The sequence below is a fragment of the Emys orbicularis genome, chromosome 4 (genome assembly GCF_028017835.1).
Source record: "Emys orbicularis isolate rEmyOrb1 chromosome 4, rEmyOrb1.hap1, whole genome shotgun sequence".
Lineage (NCBI taxonomy): Eukaryota > Metazoa > Chordata > Testudines > Emydidae > Emys > Emys orbicularis.
The window spans coordinates 30,949,196-30,962,043 of NC_088686.1; the positions used below are offsets into that span (position 1 = coordinate 30,949,196).

The window sequence follows — 12,848 nt, forward strand, 5'->3', positions numbered from 1 at the left end:
GTAGACATTGGCAAGAGCTAGTGGGGTATATATAAAATTTCCCTCATAGTAATGAGGCAGCGGTCATGATGTCAGAAATGGGAATTTGGTGCTCGGAGTTTTTCACTACAAAAAAACAACGCGTGGCAGGGAGTCTCAGAGCATAGGTCAGCTGACTCAGGCTCATGCTGCTGGGCTAAAAATAGCAGTGTAGGCGTTCAGACTTGGGCTGGAGCCTGGGCTCTGAGACCCGGCTAGGAGGGAGGGTCTCAGAACCCGGGCTCCAGCCCAAGCCCAAACTCTACAATGCAATTTTTAGCCCTTTGGCACAAGCCCTGCAAGCTCGAGTCGGTCAACCCAGGTTCTGAGACTCGCTGCTACGGGTCGTCTTTTGCAATACCCCCAATATGAAGCTCACTGGGGGAGTTGCTGTGTTCTCGTAGCTAACGGGCAGGGGAGCATTTGATTAGGGAGGTGGCAAGATGGATACATAGTGCTGTTGCTTTGAAAACTGCATTGTGTTTCAATGAAGTAATAACATCCCTGGCCCTGCCACCTTTTTTCAGTCCTTATCATCTAGCTCAGAGGTTCCCAAACTTATTTGGCCTACCGCCCCCTTTTCAGAAAAAAAATTACTCAGCGCCCCCCTGGAAATCTACCTTCTTTAAGCGAACAAACAGAAAGATGCTGTGACAAATTTGCATTCTTTTATATATCTATATTTCTACCTACGTCCTACAATATAGTAAAGAAAGATGTTGTTGTAAATAAGACACCTTGAAGCTTGCAATTATAAAATTATTTATTAAAATCAACCATAGTAACATTCGCATTACACACAGAAAATTAAGATAACGAAGGATAATATTAAAATAAAAATTACGAATAACATTAAAAATAATCCTAATGAGAAGGATGAACCTGGTGCGCTGCTATCAGTTTATTAATGTTCGGCTCTATTTTTGTCAGCAGCATTCTTAAATCACCGCGATTAGCTATTTGCAGTCGGTTTCTTTTTTTAGTTAACAGATTTGTGACCGCACTGAACCCACGTTCCACTAAATATGATGAAGGAAATGCATTTAAAAACTTTTGTACTATAGCCCATAATCCAGGATAAAGTGTAGGTATCTGCTTTTGCAGCCAGAACTGTCGGTAGCCATCTTTGAATTTAAATTTCAATTCCTCATTTGTTGTTACTTCTATCAGTTCTTCTTGTAATTTTGGAGATTCTTCTGTGTTTGTACTTGAAAATGGGTCCAAAACCCAATCGGGTCTGTTCATTTTAAGAATATCTTCAAATCGTTGATTGAAGTCAGAATGGAGAGCCTCCAAGTGCTGACAATAGGTAAGCAAGTCTTCATCGTGTTTTTCTACCGTTGATAAATTTGGAAACTGGCTGAATTCTCCTCGTCCTAAATTTCGTTTGTACAGAAGAAGTTTTGCCACAAACGCGGAAATAACAGTTTTTGTTTTGATTAAATTCAGCTCATCGCCTTGGAGCTGTAAATTTGTTTCATTAAATTTATTAAACAAGTCTGTCAAATAAGCTGTGTCAGTTTTGGAATCAATCAAGTTGGCTCGTAAAGCATCATCTTTGTTTTCTAGGAACTCTAGCACTGAGTCAAAGAGTTTATAAAACCGATCCAAACAGGCACCTTTTGATAGCCAATGAACTTCTGTATGAAGCAGCAAGCGATTGAATTCTTCATCGTTTTCAATACAAAGTTGTCCAAACAATCTGTCATTCAATGAATTGCTTCTGATTTTGTTGGTTGCTTTAATGTCATAATGTAATGACCTATGTAGGCGTTCACTCAGGCTAGGTCTACACTACCCGCCTGAATCGGCGGGTAGAAATCGATATCTCGGGGATCGAATTATCGCGTCTCGTCGGGACGCGACAATCGATCCCCGAATCGACACTCTTACTCCACCAGCAGAGGCGGGAGTAAGCGCCGTCGACGGGGAGCCGCGGAGGTCGATTTTGCCGCCGTCCTCACAGCGGGGTAAGTCGGCTCTGATACGTCGAATTCAGCTACGCTATTCGCGTAGCTGAATTTGCATATCTTAAATCGACCTCCCCCCCTCCGTAGTGAAGACCTGCCCTCAGATTTTTGGCAACTAAATGTTGACGATGAATGACACCGTATACAGCGAATACTGTACCAACACAAGCCTGCTACGATTTTATTATTAGTAAGCACTAGAGACACAGAAACGTACGGTAGATATGTAAGTAAATGTATAAAAATACTCACGTGTAAATTGCTGTTTTATTGAAACAACAATAATACAATTTGCTTTGTATGTGATCCGTAATCCGTAAAGATCGAAGGTATCGAATATGAATAAAAAATTTTAAATACTTATTGCACTATTGTTAATTGCTTTTTACACAATTCAGAAACAATCTAAATTAGATTTCATACTATTTATAGTATCGTATTGTAAACAAGTCATTACACGCACATATTCCTGCCGATGCATGCTGGACTTCCCGACAATGCGCGACACGCTCGCCTGCCAACACTTGCTTGTTAAGAGCTGTTGGCGGACTTGACACCTGATCGGTTATAATTTGTGAATTTATTTGGAAAATAAACTAATCACTACAACTTTAACTCTGTTACACAACAGATGAAACATGTACGAACGGTTTTTCAAAATTTTCTTATATTCTCTTCTTTCTTTATGCTTCCACCGCCCCCTTATTTTTATTCAACGCCCCCCAATTGCACCCGAGGCTACTACTGCCCCCCTGGATCGTTCCAGCGCCCCCCAGGGGGCAGTATCGCCCACTTTGGGAACCTCTGATCTAGCTCCTCACTTGGCAGTCAGTACAGGTAGGGGACTGTAATACTAATGTAACAGAATGCAGATGTAGTTCTGATCTGCACTCTGAAGTGGACTGATGCCCACATGCTGTTTAAGCTCTTCAGTGTAATGACAAGGTTGGCCCCAATAGCACTGTGTCCTTTTTCTCCTAATGGTTCCTGCCAATACCGCTCTCTGCTGCTATTATGAGTCTTCGCCACTGGCTCTGCTCTGAACTGATGTGGCTGCAGAGCAGGTTGCAGGGCTGATGAGTCCACAGTTGGATGTCACTGTCTTAAACACTGTCTGGCATTATATTTGTATTCAACAGGATTCCAGTTTACAATGTCAATGACGAGAAAGTCTAGACATGCCCTACAATTACATTTACGAAGTGCCAGCCTCATTCGGAGGAGGAGCTGTAGATTGATTGGGTCCTTAACCTTCTCCTCCTATTTATTTTCCCATGCTTTGGTGCTTTTTATGCTGTCCAGCAAATCTAACAGTAGCCTTTGCTCCATGTTTGTTCTGCAGGAGTATATTGATGCTCACCCTGAAACCATCATCCTGGACCCCCTTCCTGCTATCCGGACGCTGCTGGACCGATCCAAGTCTTATGAGCTTATTCGGCGAATAGAAGCCTACATGCAAGGTAGGCCAGTGACTTTTCATTTCAGAAAAGCATGTTCCTTGCATTGTGGGTGTGACTGGGGTTCTAGGGGGGAGCCAGCTGTGGTCACTCAATTAGGGTGAACTGGAAAGAATGGGGCAGACAATCCCATAAAAGCTGGTGGATATTCCAATACTTAGATTTACCAAACCAGCTTAAAACATCTGCTTTATTACCTCACTGGTTACTCAAATCCAAACAACACAGTTCCCTTAAAGTGATCCAGCCTCAGGCCTCCATCCAGGTACCTATGTCAAATATGATGATTTCTGAAAATCTTATTTCATCATATAAAAGAAAAGGTTCTACCAATCCCAAAGGATCAGACACATTACCTCCCAGGTTATTGAATATTTCAGATCTTACCCAAATACACACTACAGCCAATTCTTATTAAACGAAACTAAAATTTATTAAAAAATAAGAGAGAGAATATGGTTAAAAGATCAATATACTTACAGACATGATTCAATTCATTTAGGTGCAGATTCATAGCAGAGATGGTGAGCTTTGTAGTTGCAGTGTTCTTTTAGAAATACTTCATAGGTTATAGTCCAATGTCCAAATATCATATTCAGGGTGTACCAGCATAACTGGGACCTTAGCCTTGCGACTCAAACTTCCCCTGGTGAAGCCTAAGCAGGTCTGAGATGACAGACTCAAGACCCAAGGATCTTGTATACAATTTCTTGTCTTTTGGCAAGTTGGAGTTCAGAAGGTAATTAGCATGACTTTGAAGGAGGTCCATCACTGGTACTTAGCTATAGAGTTAACATAAGGCAATTTGCTTGTTCCTCCTCCATTCTCAGATTATTTGCTATACATTTCAAAGAGAGATGAATACAGAGATATCCTGTGTTTACAATTCATTTAAATGCTAGGATGTTCTTTTGACCTCTGAATTATCAGAATACAGCATAGACAGGGACTGTTCATTACATTGTCGACCCTACTCATACATATGCAAATACACAAAAACACAAACATTATCTACCCACATGTCTTTTGAGGGTTATTTATTTTGCAGGATTTTTAACCCTCAATAGCCATGCATCACAGTGGGTTTGTAGCAGAAGGAACAGCTGGTTCCTGGAGTTAGGTATGTGAGTGTTAGTAATGGGCAGAGGCTGCAGACACAGTCCTTCATAGCAGAATTATACTCCAGAATCTAGGCTTTTGTTTTTGAAAGCATGAGAATAGGGGTTTGATCTAAGTTAAACAAGGTGTGTGTTTGATGGGGAGCATATTTATTACTCTGAGCAGCAGCAGAAATGCTGTCTTTTCATGCACACTAGTAAACTGAAATTATTGTACAATCTAACTGCTTGTCATGGGAATACTAAAGCCTACAGTTAGCTCTTGAGCCAACTCCTGTGTGTTAGGATTAAGTCAAGAGTAGCCTCTCCTTCTGAGTGCTGTAGAAGTAGCTGTTCCAAGAGCCAGTTGTTTATGGTGTTGAGAAGTTGCTTCTGTAAACTATGTTCCAATGTGACATTTGACTGGTTAATGTTTGCGTCGTTCTATTGCTATCCCAGTTCTCAGGTCAGAAACTTACCCTATTGCTATCTTTTGTATTTTTATGATTTGGGATTTATATTCATACAGTTTGTATCCACTTTGTCTGGCCATCATCAGCAAGGTGTCTGAAATCGTCCCAAGTATGTAAAAATAGAAATATGAATTACAGTCTCCAACATGCTCTCTTCTTTTCCAGTCTGTTGGAGAAATAGCTTAATTAGTTTTCAAGTGTGTGTGTGAGTTTTAGTTTGTTCTGAAAGTGGGGAGAGGTAGTATTTTTATCTCTTGTGGGAATGAACAGCAGAACTGGTAGAAAAATGGGATCCATTGTTCACAAACACATTGATCCATTTTTCAGTCAAGAAATGTTGAAGAACATTTTCATTTTAATTGTTGATTTTTAAAAATGTCTGACTGGCGCTGGTTGACAGTTTGATCTTTCCAGTGGAATGTAGCTGCCACATGTGGGCAGTGCCCCTTCCCTCTGTCTATGACTCTCTCTTAGCTTATCTCATGGATGGCTTTGAATATTATGACTGGGACCTTTAACTGCCCTCTCTATTGAGTGGGGACCCAGCACTGAGAGCTGAGCACCGGGTCGTGGTGGCCTTTGCTAAGCAGATGGGCTGCTGCATTTTGTTCCAAGAGGAGCTTTTTTAGGGCATGTAGCTTTATTCCTAGGTGGAATAACTAGCAATAATTGAGTCAGGGAGCCACAAATTTGTGGATCACTAAAGGTCTGTATCAGAGAAACTATTTTTTTCCTTCTCTTTATTCAGGTTGTCTAATCTGTTATTCCCTCACTATATTCTTCTGCTGTCTATTGTGCTGTGCCCTAGAGTTTAGAAAGTTTAAGGCAAGTGTGATACAGCTGTAAATAACATGGAGATTTTAACAGTTGCATCAGCTGCATTTAGGTTCTTCAAAATGGAAATCCATTGCAAGAAGACTGTCCTATTATTGAGCTGCAGCTAGGTATTGCCACAGTTAGAGATGTCCAGTTGCATCCCGAGGTAGCTGTGTGATGTACACAGTATTGGGCTGCATCGCCTCCTCAGAAGTGGATGTAAAAAGAAATATAAAGTTGAACATCCATGAAGGTAGAAATGTCATTGTTTTTATGGAAGCCCATGAGCTATAGAATCTATATACAGTACTAGTTATATACCAGTGTTTTAGCTATAGATAATAATTCCTTTCACGTGTGAATTGCTGTGCTCCCTTTTAGTGTAACTAAAAGTGAAATACAGTGTTTGCCCCTTCAGTTTGCATTTCATTTCAACTCTCCAGACAGTTAGGGAGTTTGATAACTGAGGAATGGCACCATTTAGGCTAAAGGCTAAATTCTTGCTTTGGGTTTATTTTTTCTCACCACATATTCTGTCCATCACCACTCTGATGTGTGTCTAACACAAGATGAACATGTTGTGCTTTGTTGATTCCCAAATAAACCCTCTTTAGCTATGCAACTGCCTCTGCCTGGCTCAGTAAACACATTCTTGATGTATTATACCGTTCTGTAAAAGTAGCTTACATTGCTGGGTCACTTTGCTCTACAACCTAGGGTCAACGTTTTCAAAAGTGATGTGATTTTGGGTGTCCAACTTGAGACACCTTATAGGGGTCTGATGTTTTCAAGCAGTGGGTGCTCAGCACTTGCTGAAAATCAGGTCTCTTTTAAAGTATCTCAAGTTGGGCACCCAAAATCAATAGTCACTTGGGGTATGTCTACACCCAGCCGCTAGTTCGGCGGCTGGGAATCGAAGTTCTGGGTTCGACTTATCGCGTCTTGTCTGGACGCGATAAGTCGAACCAGGAAGTGATCGCCGTCGACTGCGGTACTCCAGCTAGACGAGAGGAGTACCGCGGCGTCGACGGGGGAACCGCGGCGTCGACGGGGGAGCCTGCCTGCCGCGTGTGGACAGAGGTAAGTTCGAACTAAGGTACTTCGAACTTCAGCTACGTTATTCACGTAGCTGAAGTTGCGTACCTTAGTTCGAATTGGGGGGTAAGTGTAGACCAAGCCTTAGACTGTGTCTAGCAAAAGATTTTTAAGTTGAACTGTTTGATTAATTAACTCCTGGGTCCTGGTTGAAAAGATTTCTATCTTTTTTGACCTTCATTACCATAGCAGATCTGCGCTCCACAATCTTTAATGTGTTTATTCTTCCCTGTCTCACAGATGTGTTGTAAGTACTGTTATCTCCGTTTTTTAGATGGGGAACTTAGCCATAAAGAGATGAAGTAAATTGCCCAAGGTCACACAGGAGGCTTGTGGCAGAATAGGGAATTGAACCGGGTCTCCCTAGTCCCAGGATAATACTCTAACCACTGGAACATCTTTCCTTGTTGAGACCCTAACATTCCTATATTACTTGATGTACTAGCAGGTAATTAATGATTTAACCTGCTGGATGAAGTATAGAGATGGATCTGATTCCAGTTTTAACAGGAAATGTTTCTCTCTGAAGCAGGAAACATTTCTAATAATTCTCATTACTATGAGATGTTTTTTTATTAGAAATAGATCAGAGGCTGAGCTCTTTCCTGTTCCTTTTTTGTTTTCACAGTGCAAACACTGAATGACTGATTCATTTTGAAACCCTAATTTCTACCTTTTTCAAAGTCCTTTAAAAATAAAAGTTTGCATTCCCCACATGTGCTCCATGTAGCCAGCAGATCACTGTGAAATAAATCACTGAAAAGTTCTGTTGGTTTAGCAGTTCAGTTCTCTCAGCAATTGCATTGCTGTGGTTTTTTACTTATCAGTGAAGGATTACTTCTTGGTGCAAATATGAGCTTGATGGGAGTTTCTCCACAGGATAGCAGTGTTTGGGAAAACTAGCTGCATGTTTTAATGAAAAATGCATTTTCAGCAGGGCTGTGTGTGATCTAAGCTGGGTCTGCTCTTTCAGTTGTTGACCTAATGAAAAATACCTTTGGATTCATGGAGGCATATTGAGAAGCTCTGACCTTCACAGCGTCAAACTTTCAAGACTTCACTTTCTTTTTTATTATGGTTAAGATGTTAACAAATATTTGTAGTGATTTGCTGCTCTTGCGATTAGACTTAGCAATCAGAATTCTTCATTACGTTGTAGCCTTCCTTTCAAGGGAAGCTTCTTTTAAAGGCTAAAAATCATATTTGGAAAAATAAATCCTTACCTGTGTTCCAATAATACCGTAGGTTATTAAAACTGAAGGAATTTTAAAAAGGACAAAAACATGCCATTCTCTGTTTATGCTGTTTTACTTTTTTCCATTTTGCTTAGGGTGGACAATGGAAATGTACTAGTCAGTTTCACTTTTAGTTTCTCTTGGGCAATGTTTGGGTTGCAAATAGTACAGGAGAAGTGGTGTTGTTCTTTTAAACGGTTTCCATATGATTTAGAAAAAAAATAAAAATTCTTATTGACCTTAGGTTTTTCTCATCATTTGTTTTTGGAAAAATTAAATTTGGGGTGAATTTATCCTGATTGATGCCCCTTTGAAAGAGTTCATATGTGAAGAAAACTGTGGTTCTTAAGTTTCTCTCACTCCTTTGTACATCTTTGAAGTACAGGAGCCACTTCCTGAGGATACTGTAAACAATATAAAACCATTTAACTGTGACATTTCCGTTCTAATATGTAATTGAAACCATTTAAGTGCTGTTGTTTTTGTGTTATGAGATGCTGCTGCTTTGAGTGCTGCTTTCTGCATGTTTAGGAAGATTAGGAAATTATACTGCGCACCATTATTTTTTCCCCACTAAAACTTTTTAAACCAGATCTTCCTTTGACTCAGTTAAAGAAATCCCTGTTGCACAGTCATATGTTTCGTGTATGGCCAAAAGAGAGAGGGGCAGTGTGATCAAACAGATATAATGCCAGATTGGGGCTCAGGAAGCCTGGATTCTCTACAGCAGCAGTTCTCAAACTTTAGTAACCCAAGGACCCCCATTTTGATTTAAAATCTTTTGGGACCCCCAAATCCCCCGCTAAGCCCCAGGCCCAACTCCCACTCCACCCCTTCCCCCAAGGCCCAACCCCCGCCCCTCCCCCTCCCTCCCAGTACCTCCTGCACGCCAGGGAACAGCTGTTCTGAGGCATGCAGGAGGTGCTGGGAGGGAGGAGGGAGGAGGGAGGAGTTGATCAGCGGGACCGGCGGTCCTGGACATGATTCCGCCCCCTCCCCCAAGTACGCTCCGCTCCTCTCCCTCCCTCCCAGCGCCTCCTGCACACCACTGAACAGGTGTTACTGGCATGCAGGAGGCACTGGGAGGGAGGGGGAGGAGTTGAGTTGATCAGGGGAGTTTGAGAAATGCTGCTGTACAGTGCTCTGGCACCGTGGACAAATGACTTTACCGCTCAGTGTTTTTGTCTGCTGGTAAGTTCTGTTTATTATTATGGCTGTGTCTAAGCTGGAAGACTTTTGCTGGCATAGCTATGTGTTATGAGATGTGATTTTTACTGACAGAGCTGTGCCAGCGAAAGCCCCTACTAGTACACACAGTAGCTTGGGGGAGCTGAAGCGAGCTATGCTGGCTAAAGTGCAGTTTTGCCAGTATAGCTGTATCCCTGCCAGCAGCGCTTTGCAGGTATAGCTATACTGGTATAACCTAGCATAGACGTAGCCTGTATGTGTGTGTACGCTGCCTGGCACAATGGGGCTCTGAGCTCAGTTAGGGTTTCTAGGTGTTGCTATAATATAACTAATAGACCAGTTGATGAAGGGAAGACGAGGTTGGACAGCAAGTCCAGTGTTTTCAAAAGTGGTGCCTAAAATTGGATATCTAAATAGGTGGCCTGTTTTTTTTTTTTTTTTTTAGTGCTGAGCACCTACAGCTCTGGAGCTGTGTGCACTCAGCACTTCTGAAAAGCAGGCCAACTATTTTAAGTCCCTAAATATGTGTGCCATTTTGGCGTGCAATCTAGATCAGTTAGGGGCTGTGTCACACTTGCCCTGCAACCTGGGGGTGCCTCAGCGTGCTTTGCTGTTGTAGCTTGCACCTGGGTCACTCACAAACCGCATGCAGGTCACACCCCAAGTGTCTGTGTATAGCTGCAGCCTGCAAGCACACTCCAGTCACACTCTGGCTTCCATCAGCCTTGGTTATCATATGCAGGGAGACCCCAACACACTCTCCGTCCTGGCTTTCCCCCCTGAAACGTGCATGCTGCACAGTCCAGCCCTTTCCTGGTCAGTCCAGATATATTACATCCATGGCCCCTCTAAGGGGTCAATATGCAACAATTTATCACTTTAAATGGAATTACCCATGCAGTTCACAACACTGAATTAGTTTTGATTGAAGAATAAAACAAGGGTTGTTTTTTTAACTACAAAGAGATGTAAGTGTGTAGGGAATAGGGAATTGAACCGGGTCTCCCTAGTCCCAGGATAATACTCTAACCACTGGAACATCTTTCCTTGTTGAGACCCTAACATAACTTAAAAAGAGGGGTCTAGTTGAGGAAGAGGGATGCCCATTGCAGCTTGCTGGGATCTGTCTGAGAGGAGCAAGTGCATCCAGGGCAGCAAGGTGGATAAAAATGATTTAAAAAAATTGGACTTTAAAAAATAAATCTGTATTTAATTTAAAAGATATAAACCTATCTAAAATTAAATTTGAAATTCACAACCTATTTTAAGGTCTAAATGTATATAATCTATCAAAATCATTGACAAATAATATTAAGCAGTGCATGTTTGCTGGCACGTTTTAAAGAAAGTCATATCATTGAACCTCGCGGAAGTCACTATGTGGACGGGAACCAGTTTGTTGAAGTACTAAACCAACTTTGGCCAGCAGCAGCCCTGTCCGCAGGTGCAAAGAAAATATTTTGTTTTCATTTCAGTTTATTCAGCTAGTTCAGTTTGAGTGAACTAGTCATTGAAGTTAAGAAACCAGTTGGGGGTTGAAAAAGCAGGAAAGCTGGCTTTCCTCTTCCAACCTATGGAAAAAAACTAGGTATGAGAGGATGAAGAGTACTAGTTGTAAAATCTTGAAGGACACGGTGATTTGAACCAATTAGTTCAGTTCACTAACTACAGATTATACTTCCTTTAATAAATCAGTTAGTTTTAAATGCAAGGCATGTTTTGATAAACTTCTTTTCTTATGTATCCAGGATGGTTAAGGTAATTTTTATTTAGCTAATTAAAATGCTGTTTTATGCATTTTTAATTTAATTTTAATTTCTATTTAAGAAATGCATCTTTCACCATTTTCTAACAGAATAAAAAATATAAAAATTAAGAATCTGAATAAATGTAAGTTAAGCTATATAATTGCTTAAATGAATATGTATAGCTGTAATGCATCCTCCTGCTTAACGAAAAGACCACATGTAGTGTAAGATCTATATTTAGTTTCAAATTAACATTTTTTAATGCTTGCCAGTGAAAATCAACCTTTCTTTAGCAAAATAACTAAAAGGTACAAATGCAGCACAAGATTAAAATCAGTGAGTTAAATCCAGATTTCCTGCTTGCTGATTTAAAGCATGATTCAAACCAGTGATTTAAATTAATCCATTCTGCAGGGCAATGTTGCCACATTTACTTCCAAGTATCATATAAATGTGTTCTCTGCCCTGCGTGTTCAATAGTTAGTGCTGAGGGCCACAGAGAGCTCTGAGTATAACAGCAGCGCATATAGGCTTGTTGTCTCTGCAGGGCTAAAGTAGGTTGTCCAGTAGGATTGCATCCTGGTTTGAAATCTGATTATGAAGGATCTGGGATATTGGAAGAGGGCAGGTGCTGTTGGAGCATCCACCACCTCCTCAGTGACCTTGCCAGGAAAATGGAGAGGCTGGATGCTATGCAAGATCAGTCTCATGCATAGGCCTCTTCAAAATTGGCGGAACTACTTCAGTTTATAGGGTAGCTGCTGAAAAAGGATGGGTGAGGGGCAGTTTCACAGATGATGGGTCAGATGCTCATCAAGGCTTCTATGGCTTACGACTGGGTGACTGAACAAAACCTTCAGGAAGGTCAATGATTTGGTTATCCTTCCTGGGCTGGGTTGGCTTCTTTTGTCCCAGCAAGATCCTTTTTGATATAATTTAGAGCAGTGGTTCTCAAACTTTTGTACTGGTGACCCCTTTCACAGAGCAAGCCTGAGTGCGACCCCCCTCCCCCATAAATTAAAAACACTTTTTTATATATTTAATACCGTTATAAATGCTGGAGGCAAAGTGGGGCTTGGGGTAGAGGCTGACAGCTGGTGACCCCCCACATAATAACCTCGCGACCCCCTGAGGGGTCCTGACCCCCAGTTTGAGAACCTCTGATTTAGACATTCTAATATCTCTAAACAGAAGTCACCAATAAAATGGCGTATTTTGACATTATCTGAGATACCGCAGTTGTTGCCTACTCTCAGGGTAGGGGAGAACTGCAGTGCCTTGGATACCCTTTGTAGCAGTGACAGAAATGCTGATTTTTTTTTTTTTTAAAAACAGAGAAATTGTATGTACGTGTGGATGCTCGCACACGCACAGCTGTGTAGAGATTGCCCTTCTCTGCACTTCTGTCCTCCCACAGCTCAGGTCAGCCTACTGTATTTGTGTGATGGAAACAAAATATAACCCATGCAGGATGTGGTTTAACTAAATGAAAGCGGCAAGATGCTGCACGAAGAACAAAGAGTAGCAGCACCCGATGTGCAAAACGTACTCCCTTTGAGCATGTTTCAGGGTGCATTGATTCGGAGGAAGAAGGTGCAAAGCTTTTGTGTGAAGCATTGTGCGTTAACAAATGGCAACTTTTACACCATTTAAAAAAAATAATCTCCCAAATTGTAGAACTGATAGGACACATGCTAAATATCACTGCTCAGTCACATTGTTCTGGTGGTGTCCAGCCTTTTCTAATCTAG

At 41.4% G+C, this 12,848-nt stretch overlaps 1 protein-coding gene across 7 annotated transcripts in view; it reads left to right on the forward strand.

Moving 5' to 3' along the window:
* The window catches only part of ITPK1 (inositol-tetrakisphosphate 1-kinase), a 228,884-nt gene that overhangs the window by 132,831 nt on the left and 83,205 nt on the right, over positions 1-12,848 (forward strand). For all 7 annotated transcript variants that reach the window (XM_065403550.1, XM_065403554.1, XM_065403553.1 and 4 more), the window contains exon 4: positions 3,331-3,448. In XM_065403550.1, coding sequence (XP_065259622.1) covers positions 3,331-3,448 — 118 coding nt within the window. The remainder of the gene's footprint in view (positions 1-3,330; positions 3,449-12,848) is intronic.